The following is a 26,496-nucleotide window of genomic DNA, read 5'->3' as shown; positions in this document are numbered from 1 at the left end:
ATTTTTTTACCCGAGCAGTAGGCCTCAGTGGTGCATTTAAAATATTCAACAAACCATGTTATAAACAGATACACTGTCATCTAGGTGTTGCCTTGTGATTTTTAGAATGGTGAATGAACATTGGCTTCAATTTAAAGTCTCCAGCTGCATTAGGCCCTAACAAAAGATTCTGCCTGTCCTTTGAAGCTTTCAAGTGAGGCAGTCACTTCTTTATAGCTGTGAAATCCTTACATGGCATCTTCTTCCAATAAAGACTGTTTTGTTTATGTTGAAAATCTGTTGTTTAGTGAAATCCTTACATGGCATCTTCTTCCAATAAAGGATGTTTTGTTTATGTTGAAAATCTCTTGTTTAGTGTAGCCACTAATTATTCAATAGGATCTTCTGGATAACTTGATATAGCTTCTGCATCAGCACTTCTTTATGGAGATGGCTTCTTTCATTAAATGTCATGAACCAATCTCTGATAGGTTCAGGTTTTTCTTATGTAGCTTCCTTACCTCTCTTTCCTTAAAATAATTAAAGGCTGTTAAGGTCTTACCCTGGATTAGGCTTTGGTTTAGAGAATGCTGTGGCTGGCTTGGGCTTCTGTGTAGAACATTAAAAATCTTTATCCATATCAGCAATAAGGCTATTATGATTCGTATATTCACTGGGGGCTAGCACTTTTGTAACTTGGCTAACTGGCACAATAGGCCTACCTTTTCACCTAGCTTGGCTTTTGATGTGCCTTCCTTGCTAAGCTTAATCATTTCTAGCTTTTGATTTAAAGTGAGAGACATGTGACTCTTTTGCTTGAACACCTAGAGGCTGTTGTAGGTTATTAGTTGGCCTAATTTCAATACTGTTGTGTCTCAGGGAATAGGGAGGCCCAAGGAGAGGGGAAGAGATGGAGAATGGCTGGTCAGTGCAACAGTTGGAATGCACTCAACATTTATTAAGTTAACTATCCTATATGAGTATGGTTTTTGGTGCCTCACAGCAATTACAATGGTAATGTCAAAGGTCAATGATCACAGATCGCCATAACACATATAATATTAATGAAAAAGGTTTAAAATATTTTGAGAATTACCAAAATGTGATGTAGGAACACGAAGTGAGCAAATGCTGTTGAAGAAAAATGGCCCCAGTAGACTTGCTTGAAGCAGGATTGCCACAAACCTTCAATTTGTAAAAAACACAATTCAATTTGTAAAAAAAAAATCGGTAAGCACATAATGTAATAAAACAAGATACACCTGTAGTTACATAGTCAGTGATCTTACCTATTATTATTGTTATTATTTTTATGAAAATGGCACTTATGGTATATGGCCCTTTGAATAAGCAGTGTCCACACTGACCATCTGTTTGCTGTTCTCATTGTGACCTTGTGTCTACAAGAAGTATTCCAGAAGTGTGAAACATTATTCCAGGTTTCTTCTTTTGGGTAGCTCCTTTGTCATAGCTTAGGTGGTATTTTCTTGACTCACCAGATTGGTTTAGTTCTTTCCTTTCTTATGGTTTTGTAGCATTCTGTGCTTCCTACTTTTGGCATTTTACCCAAGATTAAGTAGGTACATGTTTGTGTAGTTATTGGTTTGATGACCAATAGTATTTCTCTCACTGGATTTTGGATTTCAATGGAGAAGATTCTAAAATGGTCTTGTCCACCCCTGTAACTCCAGTCTGTGCTTGGTGTATAGTAGTATACAGTAAAAACTTAATGAAGGAGTCATGTGAGTCAAGATTAGTGGGTACATGAGGGACCATAGTAGATGGTCATGCTTAGGTATAGACAAAACTTATATTCTTTAAGCCGGGGTGATCGCCTTCCACAGTGAGACAGTCCAGAATTATAGGTAGTAGATCTTTGATTTTATTACAGATTGGAGGTCAGTGATTGAAGTGGCAAGACTGAATCTTGGTTGCATGCTGTCAGAGTTCTAATGGTAAAGGAGTAGCTTGTCAGGATCAATGTTTCATAATGGTGAGATAATTAGCTGGGCAATTTTACCTTGTGGTATAATTGAGAGTGCCTTATGGCAGAGTATGAATTAACTAAGGAAGGAAGAATGACCTTGTCCTTCATAGAGTGAGTAAATGTTGTATTTAATTTTATTCTGGTGTGTCCTTTACCAATTCCCTTTAAACACATACACATTCATGTATACATGTTCACACATGATATTTCCTTAATTTAAAGATAGTTTTGCTCTTTACTCTGGCCTCTTTTACTTTGCCAGCTAGTCATTTAACATCCTTATGTGTGTAAAAAAAAGGTTGTTTTTTTTTTTTTTTAAATGCTTGCCACAGTTTCCCTCTTGTGTTTATAATAAAGTGTTTTAAAATAGACTCTGGGCTTCCTGTGTGGTATTTTTAAATGATCTCATTTCATTTTTATTTAATGCCTACATAGTTGCTTTGTTTTTTTCTTAATTTAGTTGTGACTAAGAGTGATGGCTTCTTCTCTCCCTTCCCACTTTGACAGTCAGAATATGGAGTTTAATATAATGTGGCTTTTGCATAGTAGTCTTGCTTTGGATATTTTCACCAGTGGTTTTTACTGAGAATTTAATTTCTTATAGTTCCTTCCCATATGTGTCATAAAATTACTTAATCTTAGAAACAGGCACTTTATGTTTTCTAAGCATCTTATTATCATATCTTCAGTGTTTTTTATTAATGCTCATATATATATATATGGATAATACTTGATCGTAACTAGTAATTGGGCATTATTTATTATTTTAGTCAAGAACTTTTATATGTAGAAAAACCACTCTAATATTGCATCACTTTGTTTTTTGTATTACAAAGAAATAATTGTCACTCTTCACTTGATATTTTAGCTCTGGAGGCTAGGGGAAATATGAAATTTGCAAAAGTTATCCATGCAGTGTCAGTTTGTAAAGAAATCTGTAGTTATCCCTTTACATTTTTTTCATGTTTCCCTATTGTCACTGACTTTATCTAGCCCGTATTTTTTTTCTGTTATATATATAAAAACATGGTAACTGCTCCAATTAAAGTTTTCTCTATCTTTTAAAAAAATATATAGTATATGAGAATACCGCTTTCTTCAAAGGCTACTTTTCTATATTCCACCACATAGTAGTCATCTTCTACAGCTGATTATTGGCTTTTAGTGCTAAAAAAAAAAAAGAAAAAGAAAAAGAAAAGAAAAGAAAGACAACATAGAATCAAGTCTAATCAGTCACTTTTTTTTCTGCGAAGAAACTGAGTCACGGAAGTTTTAAATCCAAAGTTACAGACGTATTTGGCAGAATTTACACTACAATAAAGGTCTATTGATTAGTATATCTTTCAGTAGACTCCCTCATTATTCTCTAACATATGTAAACTGAACTTCCCCAATCCAAGCTTGTACTGTTTGTAACAACTTTGAAAATATGCTAGCTAACATTTATTGAATGCTTACATGCCAAATATTCTGTTGACCACTGTCCATTTATCATTTCAGTACTCAGGATTATTCTGCAAGATAGCTTTGTTGCCCCTTTACAGATTTATACCACTTTATAGATAAGAAAACTGAAACAGTATAGTTCAGTTCATTTTATGGTTCATAATGTGTTTGACATTTCTGCATGCTCTGTTTTGTTTAACCTAAAAAATATTTGTTGCTTCCTTATCTATCATGAATGAAATCTTGTGGAGAAAATTCGTTTATAAGCTGCATTTACTTACTTTGTAAACATATAGTGTATCATGACATGCTAGTTAACCTGAAAACCTTTCCTCAGCAAAGGTGGATTAATATATAATATGCTAGGTAATATATAACACTTACAATTCTAAGTGAATTGCTGAACCTGCACCAAAAAAAGAAAAGAGGAAACTGAAAACCAGAGTTGAAAGTAGGCACTTAAGCTTTTTCCAAATGGGCTGTGGCAAATTCATTTATCAGTGGGCTTGGTTTTTAATCACCGAAAAGGGGTGAGACAGGAAGGGAGGAATTGGGAGGTAATTTCCATTTCTATAAGCATATAACTTCTGAGTAGAAAGGTGGACTGTTTTCAAATATATGCCCCACTCTTGATTTAATAAGAAACTTCTCAGTTTTGGCCTTGATGGGGAAGAGGGCAGGGTGTTTTGCTTGAGAATTTATAACCACAGTCCTGTCATCAGTCAGATTTTAGTTTCTTGTGTGGTCTAGGAACCATCAATACAATAGCCTAACTTAAAATATGATCCGGTTAGACTTTTTACATCTCTGGGTACCTAGCAGTAAACACAGATATTTGATGTGGCATGTACCTTCAACTATGGCAATGTTTTTGAAGAAGAAAGCCTTGTGAAATGTAAACTCAGAATCTGGAATGACCAAGGACTTGAAAATAATCCACTAAGATCAAGAGTTAGCAGAGTCCTCCAATGACCAATTTAGATTCCTAGAATTTCAGATAATGTAATTATTGGAAATAGTGTAAAATGGCTGCTTAAAAGTATCAAAGAAGCAAAAGATGGCACTGAAAATTTTGTGAATCTTCAGATTTAAGAATCATAAATCCCAAACAAGAAAAATAAATTTTTACGTGGATACATTGTTATGAAACCCTCCTGTGCTAAAGATAAACATTTAAAAGCAACCCAAAAGAGAAGAAATTAATGACATGATCTCCCAACAGTAATGTTAATTTTTTAGTTCCCCATACTTGGTACTGAAGAGGTAGAGGAGCAAACAACAAGCGAATAACTTGTGTTTGAACACCTATTATACTTGAGGCACTGTGCAGAGCTATTTGATGTTCTCTTCAATTAGGTCCATTACAGTCCAGTGATCTTCCCTTTTCCAACCAAAATAAGTTACTGAATCTTCTTGTCAGACTGTATCTAGAATTTCTAAGTTTCTCAGTACTTTAACCAAGCTCTGCCCCCCCTTCCAAATGAAAATATTTCTTTTTCTAGTTCCTTATACCCAGAAATGTCCAAATTCCCAAACCTGTAATCATAACACGATAGAGCAATCAACTTTAAGTATATAAACTTGAAGAGAAGCAGGTTAATTCTAAATAATGCAGATTAGAATTCTAAGGTATGCATTTAAATGGTATGACAAAGATATGTAGGAGAGAGACTGAGTCATAGTTTTAGAGTTAGAAGCTATTTTGTTAATCTTTATATTATGAATTATGTCCTAAATGTGGTGACAGAAGTATGTTGTGTTAAATTAAGGCATCTCTTTTCATCACTCTTTCAGCATGAAGTAGAATCTTGTCAAATGTTTGCCATCATTGATGTTTAAAAACAATTAATCAAAGAAGCAGGTCTGTAGACACGTGTTGGTCGGTAAATTCTTTCTGCTGGTAGTTCTAGAAGTATGGACCGGGAGGGATTGCTCAGATGAAAGTGAGGATGGAACAATGAAAAGTAAGCTCTTGCTGTAGAGGGCTTTGTGTTTCATTCCTTGTGATTATTTAAAATTCATCCTGTCATCTAATTATCACTGGGCACTACACTTTTGAGAGTTCTTTTTTTTTTTTCTGTGCTGTTTAATTTGAGTGTGGTTCAGTGGTTTTTATTTTATATCCTGTTGAAAATACTAAATGATTGTTACCCAGACATTTTGGCTTAACTCAACCCTGGCGTGTCACTTCCTTTCCTTTCCCATGTTAAAAACAACAAAATCATTATCAACAACAAAATGACCACTGTCTTTTAAAGGTTGCTGTCTTCTGTTGGCTTATCTTATCAGAGGGAGCCATTTGCATGTAGTCTTTGTCACCTGTGTGTCTTAGGTGTACCCAGAAAGCTGATTGGTTCTGTCTTGTTCTTGCTTCCGCAGTCACTGCTGTTCAGACTTATGCTTTCTTCTCATGTGATCAGTCTTTCTCTAGTTTCACTTTCTCCCTTTATTCTTCCTCTGAAAGGGTAAATGCTTACCTATTGTGATAATACCAACTCTTTGGCAGCTCTTTTTTACTTTATTTTGTGTAATGTTTTTTGATCTTGTCAGTGCCTATTTTAAAATAATTTTCCTCTTCCCTCCTTCAGAAACCTTTATTATTGGTTTACTATCCTGTTATTTTATTATTTATGTGTATCTAGTATGAGTCCTGTTGCTTGAGTTTCCTAAATGGCACTTAATTTTATTTAAATTAGAGTTTTACAAGGCTTGTAACAAAAAGCACAGTCCTCTGGGACTTTCATCTTCACTGCTTTTTTAGAAGCAGTCTTTTCAGCTCATTCTTAGATATTTACTTCTAAGAAATTTCTAAATAAAATGCTTGTGTCACGATTTTCTGATCTTTCATGTTTAGATATTATCTACATACATTCTACTGCCACAAACTTAGTGGCTTTAAACAACATATATTTATCTCTTTACAGTTCTATAGTTTAAATGTCTGAAATGAGTCTTGTACTAAAATCAAGGTGTTAGCATGGCTATATTCCTTTTGTAAGCTTCCCAGAATCTGTTTCCTTGTTCTTTCTACCTTCTTAAGGCCACTTGCATTCATTGACCAGTGACGTTCATTCCCCCATCTTCAAAGCCAGCAGCATCACTGATGGTGCTTCTGTCATCACATGTCTTTCTTTGACTCTTCTTTTCTGCCCCTTCCTTTCATTTTTAAGGACTGTCTTGATTATACTGGGTCCACCAGGATAATGCCGGATAAACTCTCTATTTCTCCAGATCAGCTGATTAGCAAGCTTAATTCCACCTGCAACCTTAATTCTCTTTGCCATGTGAGATAACATACATAAGTCTTGGGGTTCGGATGTGGACATCTTTGGAGAGGGGAGGCAGGTAGCCTTATTTTAGTTTTTAGGGTTAACACTCACTGTCTCCATCTTTAGTCTTTTTTTTCTCCTAAATTATCTAGGTATATAACAATTTTGCTTAAATTTATGTTTAATATTAATAGGTTATGACCATATATGGATGAATTGTAATAGACTACCATTAAATAATTTTTTTCTTGTGCAACTTTTATTCTAGGATTTAATAACTGCCCTATTAAAATTTGAGTAGTGTTCTATATATTTATTATTCATTCCCCAAAACTCTTCTAGAAATGTATCTTCTCTCAGTAGTTCCAATACATGAAGAGATAGTTTTAATTTTTGTAGTTACTGTTCTTTTAGTTCACTTTTTTCTTGTTTCAATTTCTTTTTGTTTCTAATCCTACCAGAGAGCTAGCTTGAAGTGTTCTTTTACCACATTGTCCTGGGAATTCTCTTTTCTCTTATGTTAGATCCCCTGTTTCTTGGATCGTAGATGTGATTCTTTCCTGATTTACTCCCTGATTTTGCTGGAGTACCATTTTATAGTTATCTTTCCAGCAGAGGAAGTAAACTTTTTTCAGATCTGGCATGTCTGATGAATTTTTCTTCTGCCTTTGTATGTGATTCATAGTTTCACTGTTTATAGATCTCTAGGCTGGGAGTAAGTTTTCTACAGAATTTTTAAAGTATTACTTTATTGTTGTCTTCTTGTTTTCCGGTGTTGCCGTTGAGAAGGTTCATGCCATTCTAATTGTATGTTGTATATTTGTATGTCAGTTGTTTCATGTTTGCATGTTTCTTTATTTTTTATCTCAGAATCCCTTAGGTGCTTCTCCTTCAGGCATTGGGTTTCTGTGCGTATGCTTTTTCATTTGTTGTGCTGGATTTATGGTACACCTTTTTAATGAGAAACTCTTGTTCTGTAGTTTAGGGAGATGATCTTGAATTATTTCTTTTGATTATTTTCTCCATTTTATTTTAATAGTCTTTTTGGAATTTTTGGTTTCTAGGTATTTGATTGTTTATGCTGGTACTTTTTTTCTTTCTTTCTTTTTTTTTTTTTAAAGATTTTATTTATTTATTTGACAGACAGATCACAAGTAGGCAGAGAGGCAGGCAGGAAGAGAGAGGAGGAAGCAGGCTCCCCGCGGAGCAGAGAGCCTGATGCTGGGCTCGATCCCAGGACCCTGGGATCATGACCTGAACCGAAGGCAGAGGCTTTAACCCACTGAGCCACCCAGGCGCCCCTATGCTGGTACTTTCATTGTATTGTCATTTCTCTCCCATTGTCAACTCTTGGGATTTTATGTTTTAATATATGGTAAATTTCCTTAACTCTAGTTTCTAATTTTTCTACTTAAAGAGAATTAATGTCATGTTTATCATTTCTAAGGGCTATTTTTTTCTTTGGAAAAAAATTTTTTTTAAAGATTTTATGTATTTGAGGGAGAGTGTGTGAGAGGAAGCATAAATGGTGGTGGGAGGGGGAAGGGCAGAGGGAGAGGAAGAAGCAGACTCCCTACTGAGTAGGGAGCCAGAAACAGGGCTCCATTCCAGGACCCATGAGATCATGACCTATGCTGAAGGCAGGTCCTTAACTGACTGAGCCACCAAAACACCCCTTCTTCAAAAATTTTAAATAAACATCTTGTTTTTGTTGTAGTATCTTCTGTACTCTCTCTATTATTACTAAGATTTTTGCAATTATTATTATTAAGCAATTATTATTACTGAGATTTTTGTTTTGGTATTTTTAGTTACCCTGTTTCTTTTCTGTGTTTTTTAATCTCTTTGTGTTATAGTGATTGCCACATGATATCTGGTGGTCCTTCATATTTAGAATAAAATACTAAATTTGTATTAAAGGTTGGAGCTTATTGAATTGCTGGTGTCATTGTAGGGGAATTGGACCCTACTTTTTTTTTTTTTTAAAGAGTTTATTTTTTATTTGACAGACAGAGATCAAAGGAGGCAGAGAAGCAGCAGAGAGAGAGGAGGAAGTAGACTCCCGGCTGAGCAGAGAGCCCGATGCAGGGCTTGATCCCAGGACTCTGGGATCATGACCTGAGCTGAAGGCAGAGGCTTTAACCCACTGAGCCACCTAGGTGCCCGGATCCTACTTATTTTTTGTTGTGGGATAGTCAGTTATCATTATCTCTGGTTCTTTTTTCTTGGACCGGCCAGTTTCCACTTAGAGAAATCCTTCCATTTCCTTCCTGAAGGTTATAAGCCTGTCACTCAGAGTTCTTAGTAAGGAAAAGAAGATCTCATCCTGTAGTACATAAACTCCACATAGATTTTTAAGACTATCTGCTGTTTTTAACATGCACCCTTTTCTTTGGTTGTATCCCATAGTCCAAAATTCTTGTGGTTTAACCTCTCAATAGTGAACCCTTAGTCTTTTACCCGGATGAGTATGGGGAAGTTGCATGGCTCTGTGAATTAAGGGGATCTATGGTGATCTGTTAATTCATTCTCTAATCTTTTTGGCCTCATCTGCTTTCCTTCTCTCTGAACTACCTGGCTTCTGTAATTTTTAATTTTTCAAGGCTTACTGCAGATTGACTTGTTCCTTAATAGAATAGATAAAAGTATCTGTGGGAAATTTAACAAAGTCGTCTCATTTCCACTTGTTCATCAGATATTCCCCTTTCAAAATTTTGATGATAGCTCTTGCCTTCTTGAGAGTTCCTTATTTAGCTATTGTCTTTTCATTTTCATTTCTTTTTGAGTTTAAGACCCTAAAAATTTTTAAGTCTTTTAGTGATGATTAATAGAGTGAACACAGGTAAAAGCTACATGAGGTTTGACTCCTTAATCTTTTACTTAGATAAACATGCAGATGTGCAGGTTATTCTCATTAGTTTATCTTTTAGTAATTACAAGAATGGTCATAAGCTGATTGTTGAGCACTGGAGAGTTGACACTGAGGGCTAAGGTCTCAGAGAAGTTGGAAGAATTGTGACAGGCAAGAAAGTTGGTAGAAGAAGAATCAGTTAAACATGAAAAACCCACTGCAAATATTCTCAATGGAGAAAAACTGAAAGCTTTTCCGCTAAGGTCAGGAACACACGAGGGATGTCCATTATCACCACTGCTACTCAACATAGTACTAGAAGTCCTAGCCTCAGCAATCAGACAACAAAAAGAAATTATAGGCATCCAAATCAGCAAAGAAGTCAAACTATCACTCTTTGCAGATGACATGATACTATATGTGGAAAACCCAAAAGACTCTACTCCAAAACAGCTAGAACCTGTACAAGAATTTAGTAAAGTGTCAGGATATAAAATCAATTGCATTTCTCTACACCAACAACAAGACAGAAGAAAGAGAAATTAAGGAGTCAATCCCATTTACAGTTGCACCCAAAACCAAAGATACCTAGGAATAATCCTAACCAAAGAGGCAAAGAATCTATACTCAGAAAACTATAAAGTACTCATGAAAGAAATTGAGGAAGACACAAGGAAATGGAAAAATGTTCCATGCTCCTGGATTGGAAGAACAAATATTGTGAAAATGTTGATGCTACCTAAAGCAATCTACACATTTAATGCAATCCCTATCAAAATACCATCCATTTTTTTTCAAAGAAATGGAACAAATAATCCTAAAATTTGTATGGTACCAGAAAAGATCGTGAATAGCCAAAGGAATATTGAAAAAGAAAGCCAACGTTGGTGGCATCACAATTCCGGACTTCAAGCTCTATTACAAAGCTGTCATCATCAAGACAGTATGGTACTGGCACAAAAACAGACACGTAGATCAGTGAAACAGAATAGAGAGCCCAGAAATAGACCCTCAGCTCTATGGTCAACTAATCTTTGACAAAGCAGGAAAGAATGTCCAATGGAAAAAAGACAGCCTCTTCAATAAATGGTCAGAAAAATGATATTGGACAGCCACATGCGGAAAAATGAAATTGGACCATCTCCTCACACCACTCACGAAAATAGACTCCAAATGGATGAAGGACCTCAATGTGAGAAAGGAATCCATCAAAATCCTTGAGGAGAACACAGGCAGCAACCTCTTCGACCTCAGCCACAGCAACTTCTTCCTAGGAACATCGCCAAAGGCAAGGGAAGCAAGGGCAACAATGAACTATTGGGATTTCATCAAGATCAAAAGCTTTTGCACAGCAGAGGAAATAGTTAACAAAACCAAAAGAAAACTGACAGAATGGGAGAAGATATTTGCAAACAACATATCAGATAAAGGGCTAGTGTCCAAAATCTATAAAGAACTTATCAAGCTCAACACCCAAAGAACAAATAATCCAATCAAGAAATAAGCAGAGGACATGAACAGACATTTCTGCAAAGAAGATATCCAAATGGCCAACAGGCACATGGAAAAGTGCTCCACATCACTCGGCATCAGGGAAATACAAATCATAACCACAATGAAATACCACCTCAAACCAGTCAGAGTGGCTAAAATGAACAAGTCAGGAAATGACAGATGCTGGCGAGGATATGGAGAAAGGGGAACCCTCCTACACTGTTGGTGGGAATGCAGGCTGGTACAACCACTCTGGAAAACAGCATGGAGGTTCCTCAAAAAGTTGAAAATAGAACTACCCTGTGACCCAGGAATTGTACTACTGGGTATTTACCCTAGAGATACAAACATAGTGATCTGAAGGGGCACATGCACCCGAATGTTTATAGCATCTATGTCCACAATAGCCAAACTACGGAAAGAACCTAGATGACCATCAACAGATGAATGGATAAAGAAGGTGTGGTGTATATACACAATGGAGTACTATGCAGCCATCAAAAGAAATGAAATCTTGCCATTTGCGACGATGTGGATGGAACTAGAGGGTATCATGCTTAGTGAAATAAGTCAATCAGAGAAAGACAACTATCATATGATCTCCCTGATATGAGGAAGTGGAGATGCAACATGGGGGGTTTGGGGGGTAGGAAAAGAATAAATGGAACAAGATGGGATCTGGAGGTAGACAAACCGTAAGTGACTCTTTATCTCACAAAACAAACTGAGGGTTGCTGGGGTCGGGGGTTTGGGAGAGGGGGTTGGGGTTATGGACATTGGGGAGGGTAAGTGCTATGGTGAGTGCTGTGAAGTGTGTAAACCTGGCAATTCGCAGACCTGTACCCCTGGGGGTAAAAATATAGGTTTATAAAAAAATTAGGAGTTGGTATTTTCCAGAAAAGAACCACAAGGAGAAGAACTAACAGTGCCTTATTTTATATTAAATTCTATTACAAAAAAATCCATGTTTTTCAATTATTTCATTGATAGTGTGTACAATGTAAAATTATATTTTAGTTGCAGTGTCTTAGAAATTCCTTCTTCTTGTCTTCTGGTGGAAGCAGCATTTGAATGAATATATGTGTGAGAGTGCTTTGTAGAGGGACTATTTTAAATTTTTTTTTAAGATTTTATTTATTTATTTGACAGACATCACAAGTAGGCAGAGAGGCAGGCAGAGAGAGAGAGGGGGGAAGCAGGCTCCCCGCTGAGCAGAGAGCCCGATGTGGGGCTCGATCCCAGGATCCTGAGATCATGACCTGAGCCAAAGGCAGAGGCTCAATCCATTGAGCCACTCAGGCGCCCCGAGGGAGTATTTTAAATATTAGATACTGTCATTATTTTTGTGATTGGCCTCTTGGCTCATGTCAGCTGATTGTACGTCTTACCAAAATATTGCACCTCTTCTCTAAATTAAGTTCTGTGTAAAGAACCATTTTCTTGTTTAAGTACGTTGAACAGTAACTACAATACTTTGGCCTCTCCATGTAACAATAATAAATAGTAGCGTGTCTTAAGCTACCTAATTACTCAGCTATGTTGTTAATGCTGCCTCTATCCAAAGCAATGCTTTTTTTATTTTGAGACCTTTTGTTCTTTTAGTTTTACCATGTTGCAGGAGATTTCCTTTCACACTTTCAGGAAGCAGCATTCATGTATGACACAATATGAATGGACTTTACTCCTTTCTGCTTTCTAGAGCTTACATTTGGGCATGTTACAAATTTTGACTTGAAGGTAGAATGGAAATAAACCAAGTTTATTTTTCAGTAAGGCTTTTTTTTTTTTTTTTTTTTTAAAGGGGTCCTGGCTGGCCCAGTTAGAGCCTGCGACTTCATCTCGGGGTTGTGAGTTTGAGCCCAAGTTGGGTGTAGAGATTACTTAAATAAATAAACCTAAAAATTTTTTAAAAAGCACTTTATCTTTTTAAAGAATGCGTTCAGGTTTGTGGTAAAATTGAGAAGAAGTTAGTTCCCATATGTGCCCTGACCCACATAAGTAGAGCTACCCCAGTATCAGCATCTTCTATCAGAGTGGCTTTTGTTACAATGGATGAACATACACTCACATATCATAATCACCCAGATTCCATAGTTTAAGTAACAAGATATTTTTTTTTACTAGCAGCTTTTCTCCATTGTTGAAGTCAATCAAGAGATGTCTGTAATTTATTTTTTTAAAATCTCAGCTTATGGCATTTAAAATAGCTTTCTTTATAAAAAAGTCTTTATGAAGAACTTATGCATAATCATGTTTTAGTTATTTTTTTCATGATTTTATCTATTTATTTGAGAGAGAGTGTCACAAAGATAGCGACAGCACAAGCGAGCACAAGCAGGGAGGCGAGGGAGAAGCAGACTGCCCACTGAGCAGTGAGCCCAATGTGGGGCTCAGTCCCAGGACCCTGGGATCATGACCTGAGTGGAAGGCAGCCGCTTAACCAACTGAGCAGCCCAGGTGCCCTGATTTTTTAATCATTAAAAGAAGTTTTAAAATACTTAAGAAATGTAATCATAAAAGTGTAAACTAAGTTTGTGAGAGTTAAAAAACAAGACACTTTGTATGTAGATATATATGAGATTATTACCAGAAGAGGTTCCAGGCAACTTTTTCTGATAAGAATATTATGTACAACATGCTTTAAATATTAGCAAAGATCTATCATTTTTCAGGGCACTTGGCTCACTCAGCTAGATGAGTAATGCCACTCTTGATCCAGGATGGTGAGTTTGAGCCCCACATAGGGTGTAGACATTACTTACATAAATAAACATTAAAAAATCTACCATTTGCCATTAAAGATAGAGTCTTCAATGTGGTAGAAGCAGTGTTATAAAATAATTTAAAAACAAAGCCATTTTGGCCTATTCATATTCTTTTGTGTTTATATCTACCAGAACTAATTCAGTTCTTTTCATTCTGAACACCATCAGCAACCCTTGAAAGAATCTATCAGTAGCTCTTGTCTGCTGATCTCTATCTAGGTTTTAATATATGTTTTTGAAAAACTGGCAGAGAATGAAAATCTAACAGTGGGGCTTGAGGGCTGGGAGGAAGGTATCATTCTATTTTATATTTTCTCATCATCTAACATAATGATTAGAGCAGGGTAAAGTATCTATTGATTATAACTTCCCACAACTGCAGTAGATGTTAAATATGTAGGGTTGCTCAGCTTCCTGTTTAAGGAGAAATGTGATCCAGTTTTGTCACTTTCTGACTTGAGATTGGCAAAACCCTACTACTGTCTGGTTTTGGTTTTCTCATATGTAAAATGGAATAGTAATGGTCACCTTGGGGTTTTGTTTTCTTTTGGAGATAAATAAATAAAATAATAAACTAGACCTAGGGATTGACAGTAAGTGCTCACTGAATGCTAGGTGCTATGATAGCTAGTACTACCATTAAAACGTTATTACTATGACTTTGTTAATATAAATACTGTTGTCATCATTTGATTTTCTGAGATACTTCTTTAGATGTATGAGTCATGGATTTTGAGGATCTGAGAAAAATCTGTTATCACTGTAGAATATTGTAAAAATGCACAACATTTTAGACTTTGGCTCTGGGGATAATAGGTATCACTTCAAATGGAAACAACTGAGGTGGTGAATATTGGAAAATAGCAACCAGTCGATACACATTTATGTAATAACCACATAGAAATTAGTAAATGAATGGGCCCTTCTGAAGTGAGTGTTAGTGTGCAAGAGGGTGTTCCTTAAAATGATGTTTTTTATTTATTTATTTTTCAAGATTTTATTTATTTGAGAGAGAGACAGTGAGAGAGAGCATGAAAGGGGAGAAGGTCAGAGGGAGCAGACTCCAAATGGAGCAGGGAGCCCAATGTGGGAGTCGATCCCAGGACCCTGGGGATCATGACCTGAGCTGAAGGCAGTCGCTTAACCAACTGAGCCACCCAAATGATGTTTTTTAATAATTTGTGAATCACATATTGTGCTGGTTAAACCGTAGATTCCTGGGCCTTGTCTTAGGAAGACACTTGGACAATTATGGGGCTTCTTGAACATACTAAAATTGAAATGGAAGATTTCAGAGTAATGTTCAATGGATCAGTCATAGAAAGTTTATGGTTTTAATTATTCATACATGTTTTACTTAGAGCTTCAGATGTGGAGAATAATATATATTTGAGCCAAATGTGGAATGTGGAAAAGGGAAATTATGATGGCAGATGTTGGTGAATACAGGCAAAATGAATGGTCAAGTCTTCTCTATCAAATTGTATTAAATATCCTAGTTCTTTTGCTACTATAGAACTTAGAGCAAAATTTAACTAAACTCCTACAATTGAATGTATCTTAATCTGAAAGTGAGGATAATAAACATTTTTATTACAGCCCCATTGAGAGGATTGAATGTGATAACATGTGTAACACAGAATAAGTCCTCAGTAAATGTTAGTTGATTAGAGTTCTTCATCATTATCATTTTAGTGGTTTGCAATGCTGTCATTCTTAAGGTTCCCCTGCCTGTTTAATTCTCACCTACTGTTCAGGGGCAAAGTGGGTTTCTTCCTTTAGAATTAAATTTTCCCTACCATTTATTTCATGACAATTATTATAATAATAATTCTATGCTTCAATGTCCCTCAACAAGTAGCATATAGTAGAGATGTTAATATCTACTTTTTTGTTAATTGATATAGAATACCATTGATTTCTTTATCTGCACATGGTGTTTCAGTTTTGCTCATAGGCTATTGTATTTTAGCTTAGGAACTGTATTGTTTATCTTTCCTTATTCTACCTAAGATACTCTGGGCATTTGTTTACTCAGAAAGTTTCCTGTTTAAATTAAATGTGTCTCTAATCAAAACTCAATGTTTAGGTTAAATTTGTTTGAAAAATAAATATCTTTTTCTTTCAAAACTATGATATTTTAAAGTTTTCCTGTTTTTTAAACAAATATTTGTTTTAAAATATTTACTTGTATTTCTTGATCTTGACTAATCAAAAGCTGACTGCATAAGTACAGTTTTGAGAGTTCAGACTATTTATTTTAAAATTGCATCCTTTCACCTCCTAAATGCTAAACCATGAAACCTAACACAAATACTGTAAGAACATCTGAGGCAGATAATTAAAGTATAATTAAGTTTAAATGCCTTGGTGAAGGAGTATAAAAATTATTTAAATTCAATCGGCTAGTACATTTGCAGTTTTCTTTTATTAGGTGTGAAATCTAAGAATCCCCTGCCAACTCTTGAGGGCTCAATCCAGAATGTTGAATTGAAGTACTGCAGCACATCATTGGTCAAATGTGCCTCTGGGACCATGGGATCAATAAAAATTTGTGCCAAAGCCCCAGGTATGTGCAGCTGGACCGTGTAAAACTTTATTGCCTGTATAGGAGAATTGGCCTTGCATTTTACAAGGAGCGTTACTGAAACAAGAATTTGCTCATTGTTCCTATGAATCAGAGGTTTTAAGTTTTTTTATTTTTACTTTAAAAATTTTTTAATTGTGCCAGGATGATACTTCTTTAATAAATTAATTTTTATTTCAGGAAAAAAAGCTGCATAGTTATGAGAATGGTTATGAAGGAGAACAATTAAAAGTGTACTCTTACACTTTTGGGAGGAAATAGGAAGTATAGATATATATGACACTTAAAAATTAAATTAAAATGTTCATATAATAAGCAGATAACTGTTTTTCAATTTTTAAAACTGGCTTCACCTTCCTGCCAGTACTTTATTTCATACTATTTTCCATAAACACTTGTAACTTAAAGTTTTTTCCGTGCAACCTAAATTTCTAGGTAAGTTTAAAGAGGTACAGATTTTGTAGAATATTTAGAATATAGTATGTTCAAGTTCTTTGCTTTTACAATATCATCTGAACATGTTCTGCATTCATTAGTTAAATACTAAAGCTTAATTTGTTAAGAGTTAAAAGTGCTTTTAACTTTATCAGTCATGCTTTTTAGAGTATAAATGTACAGCTAAAATGACCAAATATAAATGAAGTGTTGTAGTATGATAATATATTTTAAGATCAGGCATCCTCAAGCTACTCCTATATTTTTTTATAGGAATTTTTTCATTAATGTTTCTCTTCAGGTGACAGTGGAAAAGAGAAATTGATTCCTTTGCTTCAGGGTCCTTCTGACACTAAAGATCTTCATAGCAGCAAGTGGCTCAATGAAAGTAGAAAGCCAGAATCTCTCTTAGCTCCAGATTTGATAGCCTTCACAGTCCAAGTTCCACAGTATATGGACTACTGCCATAATTCTGGTGAGTACAAATTTATCATTATTCATTTATTTTGCATTTTCTTTTCCAGTAAAGCTTTTAAAAAGGACTTCTTGGAAAAACCAATTTGTGTCCATTGAGATACTCTCTACAGTTGTATTCTTTAAAACTTCAAGTGAAGGGTTTTTGTGTAATTTTTGATAAGTCATGTGTTCATAAATAATAATGATTTTATTTTATATGAGAAATAAATAATTCAGTTGTCATTATAACAATCTTAGATTCATAGCTCCTAAATCCAACTGAGTTTTTAAACAAATCATATCATGTAATAGGTAGAAAGGACTAAAAGAAATTTAAAACATTGGAAAGAGAAAATATTTTTCCTTGGGATAGTAGCACTTTGTGACCCACCATTTGCCATACTAAGATTGGGTATTTGAGCCTTCTCTAGTTTTGCAGGAAGGAAGAAATGTTGATAGTAGAACCAAGAAGAAAAATCTCAGAGGTCAGGATCCTGTTTCTTAGAGTAATTTTTCTAGTAGTATTTTCCCTAGAATCTATTTCATTTTATTCAACACCACAATAGCAAAGCCACACCTCTTGTGTTGAAGGAGATACCAGAAGGATCAGTAAAGACTGGGATTAAAAAAAGATGTGGTAAGTAGAGACCATTATCACCCATGAGATCTAGTCACTGTAAGGTTAGTAAAGACAAAGTGGTCGAAAGGTCTAGAAATAAGATTGCTATATACAGATTTCTTAAAAGGGTGAAGGGTGCCAATTTTTTTTAAAAAGAATTAAATGGCCAGTGAGGAAGTGCTTTCAAATAACTTCCTAAGAGTAGAGCTCTCTTAATATTTAACAAGTATTATAACTTATGGAAAATGTTAAGCATCACTGCATTAAGTTCAAAAGGGAAGACCATGAAAAGATTTATAATTAATTGACCAGACAAAATATGGAGGAGAATATTTGAAGCTGTGTACAAAGACATAAAAAATACTGGAAAGATGAATTTTGTTACAGTAGCATTTGAAGCTGAACAGCATGCACACTAGAAACTTGAAATTAGTATCTTGAAATGTGAGCCTGAGGGTCCTCAGCATGCTTCTAAAGACAATACTCCTCAAAAAGAAGTTTCAGCCTGGTGAGAATTGGGATGGAACCCAAAGGAATGTGAAGATGAGGCCAAACCCAAACTAAGACTGTGCATATGGATAAAATATCTGTCTTTTAAGGCAGAGACTGATAAACATTTTAATAAAGAGCCAGATAACTAATATTTAAGACCTTGTGGGTTGTATTTTCTCTCTGTTAGCTATCATTCTGCTATTATGGCACAAATATAGCTGTAAATAAAATGCAAATGAATGGATAGTACTGTATTTCAGTTAAACTGTATTCACAGAAAACAAAGTGTGGGCCAGATTTACTCTATGTCATTTACTTGTAGGGAGAAAGTTTTCAAGGTTAAATAAATATCATGATTTTTAAAATGCCTGTTTAATCATGTTCCTTAAATATGCTGTTTGATAAACTTCTTTATATAGTTACCCAAATAGTTTTTTATTTTTAAGGTTTTATTTATTTATTTACTTATATATTTGCTTACTTACTTATTTGACAGAGGCAGTGGGAGGTGGTGGGGGAGAGGCAGAGGAAGAGAGAAAATCTCAAGTAGAGGCCACACTGAGGGCTGAGCCCAGTGCAGGGCTCAGTCTCACAGCCGGGAGATCATGGCCTGAGCTGAAATCAAGACTTGGATGCTTAACAGACTGAGTCACTGAGGCACCCCTCCATTTGGTAATTTTTGATAGGTTTTGTTTTCAAATCATCACATCATTAAAATGATATTAAAATGATAGCCCATCCAGTTAGAATTTTTAGAATTAGAATTTAGTCCCTGAGAAGGGACTAAGTTTATTTGAACCTACCACATATTAAAGTTGGACAGGGCCTCCTCAGTTTTTGTTTTGCCTTATACACAGAAGTAATCAGTTTAGTTTATAATCTGATCTTTCTCATAACAATATTTTATATTATTATTTGTGATTGAAATCCATTTCTAGGGTCATAAAAAAGTACTTGCATTTCCAATCTTTTATATAGGCCCAGAAGTAAACTACTGTTAAAAAAAATTATATTTGGGACGCCTGGGTGGCTCAGTTGGTTAAGCAGCTGCCTTCGGCTCAGGTCATGATCCCAGCATCCTGGGATCGAGTCCCACATCGGGCTCCTTGCTCCGCAGGGAGCCTGCTTCTCCCTCTGACTCTTCCTTCCACTCTGTCTGCCTGTGCTCGCTCTCATTCACTCTCTCTCTGACAAATAAATAAATAAAATCTTAAAAAAAAAAAAAAGATTTAAAAAAAATTATATTTTTAGGGTGAAGTTTTACATTTTTCTTACTGTAAGAAAATTTACCTAATCTTCACAATCACTCTTAATGTTCAAGGATATGTTTTTGGATTTCTGTGTAAAATTTTAATGTGAGGGCACCTGGGTGGCTCAGTGGGTTAAAGCCTCTGCTTTCGGCTCAGGTCATGATCCCAGGGTCCTGGGATCGAGCCCCACATCGGGTTCTCTGCTCAGCAGGGAGCCTGCTTCCTCCTCTCTCTCTGCCTGCCTCTCTGCCTACTTGTGATCTCTGTCTGTCAAATAAATAAATAAAATCTTTAAAAAAAATTTTTAATGTGATTTTATGTGTTTGATACTTTGAAATTACTTCTTTGGGTATGTTTCAATCCTAAAATGAAATGTGTTTTCACTTAAGCTACATTCACATACTTAATTTAGGGCACTTTTAAATTAAAATTTTCCATCTACCTTGAAACTGCCACCCACATTCATGGCTCAGGTATTTATAATATGGTGTTTATGATATGGTTACAAGAAAGCTTAGAAGTATTTTTTTAAAGCCAGTTTTAAAATAATATTGATTAATCTTATGTTCTTAAGACAAGATTTAAATTGGAGATGTATATGTGTGTCTATGTATAACTCAAGAGTAGGCAAATCATAAATACATTTTAAATGAAAAAATAATTTTATTAACAATCCTTTAAGACCTTATTGAAATATCACCCTTTAGCAAGGACTTACATGGCCATTGGATACAAAATTTTTTTCTTTCCTAAAAACAGGTGCATGTACACATATGCACACACACATTGACACATACTTCTTATTTTTCTACTCTTCACTTTTTCTTAGTACTTACCACAGTTTTACCATAGTATGTGTATTACTGATTTATCTTATTGATTATTTTGTCCTGCTCTTAGAAATTATGCTTCATTTAAGCAGGAATTTTTCTGTTTTGATTGTTACTGTATTCTTGTGTCTAGAATAATATCCTGTATACAGTTGGCTGTCAACAAATATTTAATGAGTGAATGAATAAGAAAGTGATGATTACGTTTACTTTTATTTGTTTTTTGAGATTGGATTATGTAAAGGAAATGACACAGCCAGAAGTCATTGCTAATCTTTCTTAAAAAGAGATTTTGGGTAGTTAAATCCTTCTAGTTGAACAATTAAAGGGAAGCACAAGTCATCCTTGCTGTCTGTTTCACAAACATATCCAGCTAAGGTTGTTAATGAACTTTTCCCATGGATTTATAGAATTTGAATGAGAAGTATTTACATTTAGAGTAATAAGTGATCAGTCAAATGGTGTGAGACAAATTGTGTATTTTAGTGTTGTCTCTGATCATTATAATTGGCTTCTGAATATCAAGTGTGGAAGACAACTACCTTTATGTACCCGCTCCCACTGTGGAGGTGGGGGATTAAAACTAGGACCAGAACATGTTTTAGATGTATTGTAGAAGTCAGGAAGTAAGTTTTGAGAAAAGGTTAGTTAGAATAAAGAGGCAGCATGAGGGTTGAACCTAGGACCTGGAGATCAAGACTGATGCTCTTCCAGGTGAGCCAGCTGGCACCCTAAGACAGAGTTTTTTGATTCTGATTTCAAAATGTGAGGGATGGACACCTTTATTAATGGGAATTGGGTATTAATAAGAAATATGCTCTCCCTCTGCCCCTCCCTGGCTCCTGCATGCCTGCTCTCTTTCTCTCTCAGAATAAATAAATAAATGTAAAAAAAAATAATAATAAGAAGAAGAAGAATGAGAGAGAGGAAGAACCACAGCACTTCTTTGTTTGTGAAGACTCAGCAACTCCCTTAACACTCCCCGGACTGCCCCCCTACCCTACCCTTCCCTGTTGCATTATCTATTTAACTGTCTCTGATTGTAGTGAAGTAGCTCAAGGCTCTTGTGGGAGTCCAGTGTGTCAGCCCACATCCTGTACTCATTGTCACTATTCATGGGTATCACTTAGTGACATTTCTATTTCTTTTCTTTCCTATTTTAGAGCATGGGAACAGTGTTGGGGAGGGGCAGAAGGAAAAGTTGAGAATCTCCAGCAGACTCACTGCTGAGCATGGAACCCCAGGTAGGGCTCATTCCCAGGACCCGACGAAATCAAGAGTTGGTTGCTTAAATGACTTAGCCACTCAGGCACCCTATGATGCTTTTTATATTTTACATTTGTGTAAATATTAGGAATTAAATAGAGAAATAAGCTGCTTTTTTGACTTCTTTGACCGAGGTAGAAGCACTTGGTGACTTGTTGTATGTAAAATATTTTAAGATGTGTTCTAAACATTTTTCCCTTTTTAATATATTCCAGCTTTTCTTCATATGCTGTATTTTGCCTATGGTTTATAGCAGGTTCTACTTGTTAAAAAGTTCTGAGTCCTTGTTAATCCATGTATTAATGTCTAAATAAATTTTGAGTGTCTGCTATTTAAGAATATAAAATGATTACAAAGTACTATATAAATTTAGAATCAATTTCTAAGCCAATGTTAGGTCTTTTTAAAATGTGTCTCCTTCTTCACGCTCTAGATCTCTTGGCCTTCTTTCAGTTTCTCATTGGTGATTATGCTTTTGTATATGCTGTTTTTCCTGCGTGGGATTCTCACAATTACCCTTAACTTTTCATCTTATACCTGTTTAATTCTAGCTTAGTCTTAAGATCATAGCTCAACTACTCCCTCTTCAAGGAAGCCTTCCCTGATACTCTTTACCCTATTTCCCACAACCCAATTTGATTAAGTAGTTCTGCTATATTCCTTTTTATAGTTAACTATACTTTGATAACACTTAATGACAGTATATATTTACATAGTTGGGTGATTTGAATGCTGTCTGTCTTCACTACTTGATAGTGATTTGTGGGAGGGCAGAGTTAGTTACTGGTTGCTTGTCATTTTATCTCCAGGACTTAACATGGCCTGGCACATAGGGAATGCTTTGAGAAATCATTTGTTGAATGAATGAAGAACTAAACATTTATGGCAGGTGGTCAAGGGTATAAACATAATAAGTAGTAAGTTGTTAATAGTTGTTAATAGCCTTCCCCCTTTCTCACTCCTCTTTCTTCTCTTTATGTATATATCTGTTGATGGAGAGAATATCTACTAGGATCTTTTTTTGTTAGCTCTAATTACTATTAGATCCTCTGTTTGTTGTACTATAACTTCCATTTCTTGGTTTGATTTTAGTCTTTTAAATGACATGAAATAATATATCAGTCCTCAATAAACCTGACAAGACTTATTATCTTATTTTTCTTGCCTTATTTCTCTGTCTCAATTTTCATCATCTTTAGTCTTCAGAATTTACTTACGATCATATCCTTTCTGTTGAAACCTTAGTCTTTCTTGGCCACTAGTGTTAATACAGGAGTCTCTGTAGCTCTTTTGAGTTTATGTATATCTTGTGAATGGTGGCACGGATTGGCCTTTGTTCTGGAGTATCTATTCAAGGATGTTTGTATGGTCATCAGCCTTGGAAGATAGATTTAGTGTCCCTCTGGAGCCAGTGGAGGGTATGTTAACTGCCCATTAAAAAAGATTTGGTTCCTGGGGCGCCTGGGTGGCTCAGTGGGTTAAGCCGCTGCCTTCGGCTCAGGTCATGATCCCAGAGTTCTGGGATCGAGTCCCACATCGGGCTCTCTGCTCAGCAGGGAGCCTGCTTCCTCCTCTCTCTCTCTCTGCCTGCCTCTCTGCCTACATGTAATCTCTCTCTGTCAAATAAATAAATAAAATCTTAAAAAAAAAAAAAGATTTGGTTCCTCAACTCAGGGTTCATTTCTCATCCTGCATCACTGCGTGTGCAGACATCCATCTGGATACATCTTTGTCATCACTCCTGTGAAACTTGGGGGCAAAGGGTACTGATGCAAATGTGTTGATAGTCATGCTGTTTGCTCTTCCATGAGTAATAAAGTCCTTTGTCTCTGACTCAGGAGTCTTCTTTGACGTCATTCATAATGGTGGTAGGGTAAAATCTTAGGCTCACAATTTTTGACATCAGAACAATGTAGGTCTCCTTGCCAAACCATTTACATGTCTCTCCTCAACTGTGGTAGTCCCTCCTTATCTCCATCACCTCTAGTGGAGGTCTGAAACTGCAGATAGTTTTAAATGCTGTATATACTATGTGTTTACCTATACATACATATATAATAAAGTTTGAGTTCTAAATTAGGTATAGTAAGAGTCTTACACCAATAATGAGTAATAAAATAGAACAGTTATACAATATACCATAATAAAAATTTTATGAATATGGTCTCTCTCTCAGAATAGCTTATTGTAATGTACTTAATCCTTCTTGTGATGAAGAGATGATAAAATGCCTATGTGATGAGAGGAAGTGAGGGGAATGATGTTGGCATTGTAATAACAGGCTACTGTTGACATTCTGAGGTTATGTTGGAGGAGGATCATCTGCTTCTGGACTGTGTTGACCATGGGTAACTGAAACCATGGAAAGTGCACCTGCAGATAAGGCAGGACTACCTCTATGTTTTTTTCTTTTGTACCTTAAATATAGGTCATTCATGAGATTTTGTTCCTAGTTTTCTTTCTACTGGGATGATGTAATCGACACTACTGTTTTTAGCAACCAACCATATGTTTATTTCTTTCCATTTATTTTCTTTTGAAATCCAGACTCGAAATTTCAGCCACCTCTTGACCATTTCCCTGTGGATATTTTAATGGTGCCTAACACATTTAAAACTAAATTCAGTGTAATCCTCCCACCCCATTTCATACTCCATTATTCACTATTTCAGTTAATGGCACTACTTCCCTCTTAATGCTGTAAATTTGAGCACTAGTTCAATTGTTCCTTCTTTTTCCCCTGCATATGGTAGATGTTCCATAAAAGCTTTTTTTTTTTTAAACTTAATAGTCCAGGCTAAACATAATAAATTTATTTTATTCATTTCCCTTATGATGTGTTCAGATTCATTGCGCTATTGATTACTTCCGCTACTTGTTTGAAAATGTGTTTTTTAAAAAAATTTAACACAATCCTCCACATAGCACAAAATAAAGAGTATATTTTCCAGATTTGTGTAGTGAACTTCTACTGAGTTACTTTTTGTTTTGAGCTTATGTGGCACTGGAAACAATTATTTTTCGCATAAACTACTCTTAAGACAATTTTTAATTTCATATATCTATACTATTTATGAGTATCGTTCATGAATTTACATGAAGAACTTCACACTTATTTCTATGAAAATTAGTTTATGAATTTACCTGTAGAACTTCATACTTACTTCTGTGAAATTTCATCTAATTGATTTTGGCCAACCATTAATAAGGAAGATATCTTTGAAAGTATCTATTTGACTGTAGTTACTTGTACAAGTAGGTTGGATATGCTATTTTTGCTTTAATATATATAAAATGGAAAATAAGTATGTTCTCCTAATATTAGAAAATTAGAATCATTTGATAATGATTTTTAAAAAACAATGAAAAACAAGTGTCCCTCTTAAAATGTCATTTAAATAAAATAGTTTAAGCCAATCTTCCTAGTCCCCAGTGTACTCAGCTTGATAAATAAATACAAAATTTTTAAGTTTGCTAGTTTGTCATATAGTAAAAGTTATTTTATATTTTATCCATCAAATATAGGCAACTTTTGATCACTGTTATTGGTAAGGAAAGTCACAATTACAACTCTCATCTCTGGAAATTCAGTTAAATTGGGGGGTAGTTCTCTTTTTTGATTAAAACATATCAACATTTGTTGATACCAACAAATGTGCACAATCTTATTTCACCATTCACGTTGGTTGGTTAGAATGTGAATTGCTAAGGAGTTTCTAAGATGGAGGCAGTACTTTAGATTGTAAATTTTAATTTATGGGGAATGTTTTTTGTTCCAAAAAAATTCTCCTTATAATGTAGAATTAAGTGAATTGCCTTGAAGTTATGTTTTTAGTATTTTTGACAGGACACATGAGTAAGAATGCTTATATATTGTAGCAATTAAAGACAATTCACATTTGTGGTTTGGGCATAAATGTGTAAAAATTATACCCATCTATCTTATTACATTTCCTCTCTCCTCCCCAAGGACTTTACTATGTACTTTATCTGTAATTGTTGCCAGTTTTCTATCATGTTCCCACTGGGCTTCTGGTGCAAAAAATCTTATCCTCTTGATGACAGAGCTTGCCTGAATGATTTCATGCTCCTAGCATTTTTGTTCACGGGAATTAGGGGCAAAATGTAACTACAGCTGAACAGAACGTCTATTTTTGTAATTTTGGAGTTTAGGCTCTGTTATTGGAACTAAATGAAGAGATGCAGGTGTTCTCCAGTCCTAGCCCTTTGGGAGTTTTGATGGTAGATGCTTGAAAAGAAAATGCATGTGTTTCCAGAGTCAAACAGCAGCTGTGAGACAAGGATTTATGTTTTTCTCAGAACTTTGGGATTTCAAAATGTTACATTTAATCACAAGCACAGAAAGGGGAGCAAATGTTAAAGATGTTACGCATAAAAGTAAGTTTGCTGATCTCTTTACCATACGAACTAGTTGTGGGAATATAGGAGCAAAGTGATTTTTAATCATAATATAAACAATTTCTAAAGGATTATGATAGTAACCACGACATAGCCTTTTGAGAATGTTGCATTTATAGTACAGAGAATTTTTTTAATCCTACTAATTACTTAAGTTTTCTTTTTTCCGTTAAGACATTCATGCACATACACTATGAAAGGTTTGGCAGAGTATTTGCCAAATGAGTTTTGACAATAATTATTTTTGGAAAAGTTTTAGTAATACCTTGTAACACAATGTTTAATATCTTGAAAACACAATGTTTTCAAGTTGAATAAGTATAAATTTCCATCTCAGATAATAAAGGGAAT

At 35.2% G+C, this 26,496-nt stretch overlaps 1 protein-coding gene across 1 annotated transcript in view; it reads left to right on the top strand.

The window, feature by feature from the left end:
- Positions 1-26,496, top strand: part of VPS13B (vacuolar protein sorting 13 homolog B) — a 714,200-nt gene that overhangs the window by 212,670 nt on the left and 475,034 nt on the right. Inside the window, exons 18-19 of the mRNA XM_082719962.1 lie at positions 16,226-16,360; positions 17,115-17,288. Of these exons, the coding sequence (XP_082576088.1) occupies positions 16,226-16,360; positions 17,115-17,288 (309 nt within the window). The remainder of the gene's footprint in view (positions 1-16,225; positions 16,361-17,114; positions 17,289-26,496) is intronic.

Source organism: Mustela nivalis (assembly GCF_964662115.1).
Source record: "Mustela nivalis genome assembly, chromosome: 2".
NCBI classification, from domain to species: Eukaryota; Metazoa; Chordata; class Mammalia; order Carnivora; family Mustelidae; genus Mustela; species Mustela nivalis.
This window is presented reverse-complemented; position numbering and strand designations above follow the sequence as displayed.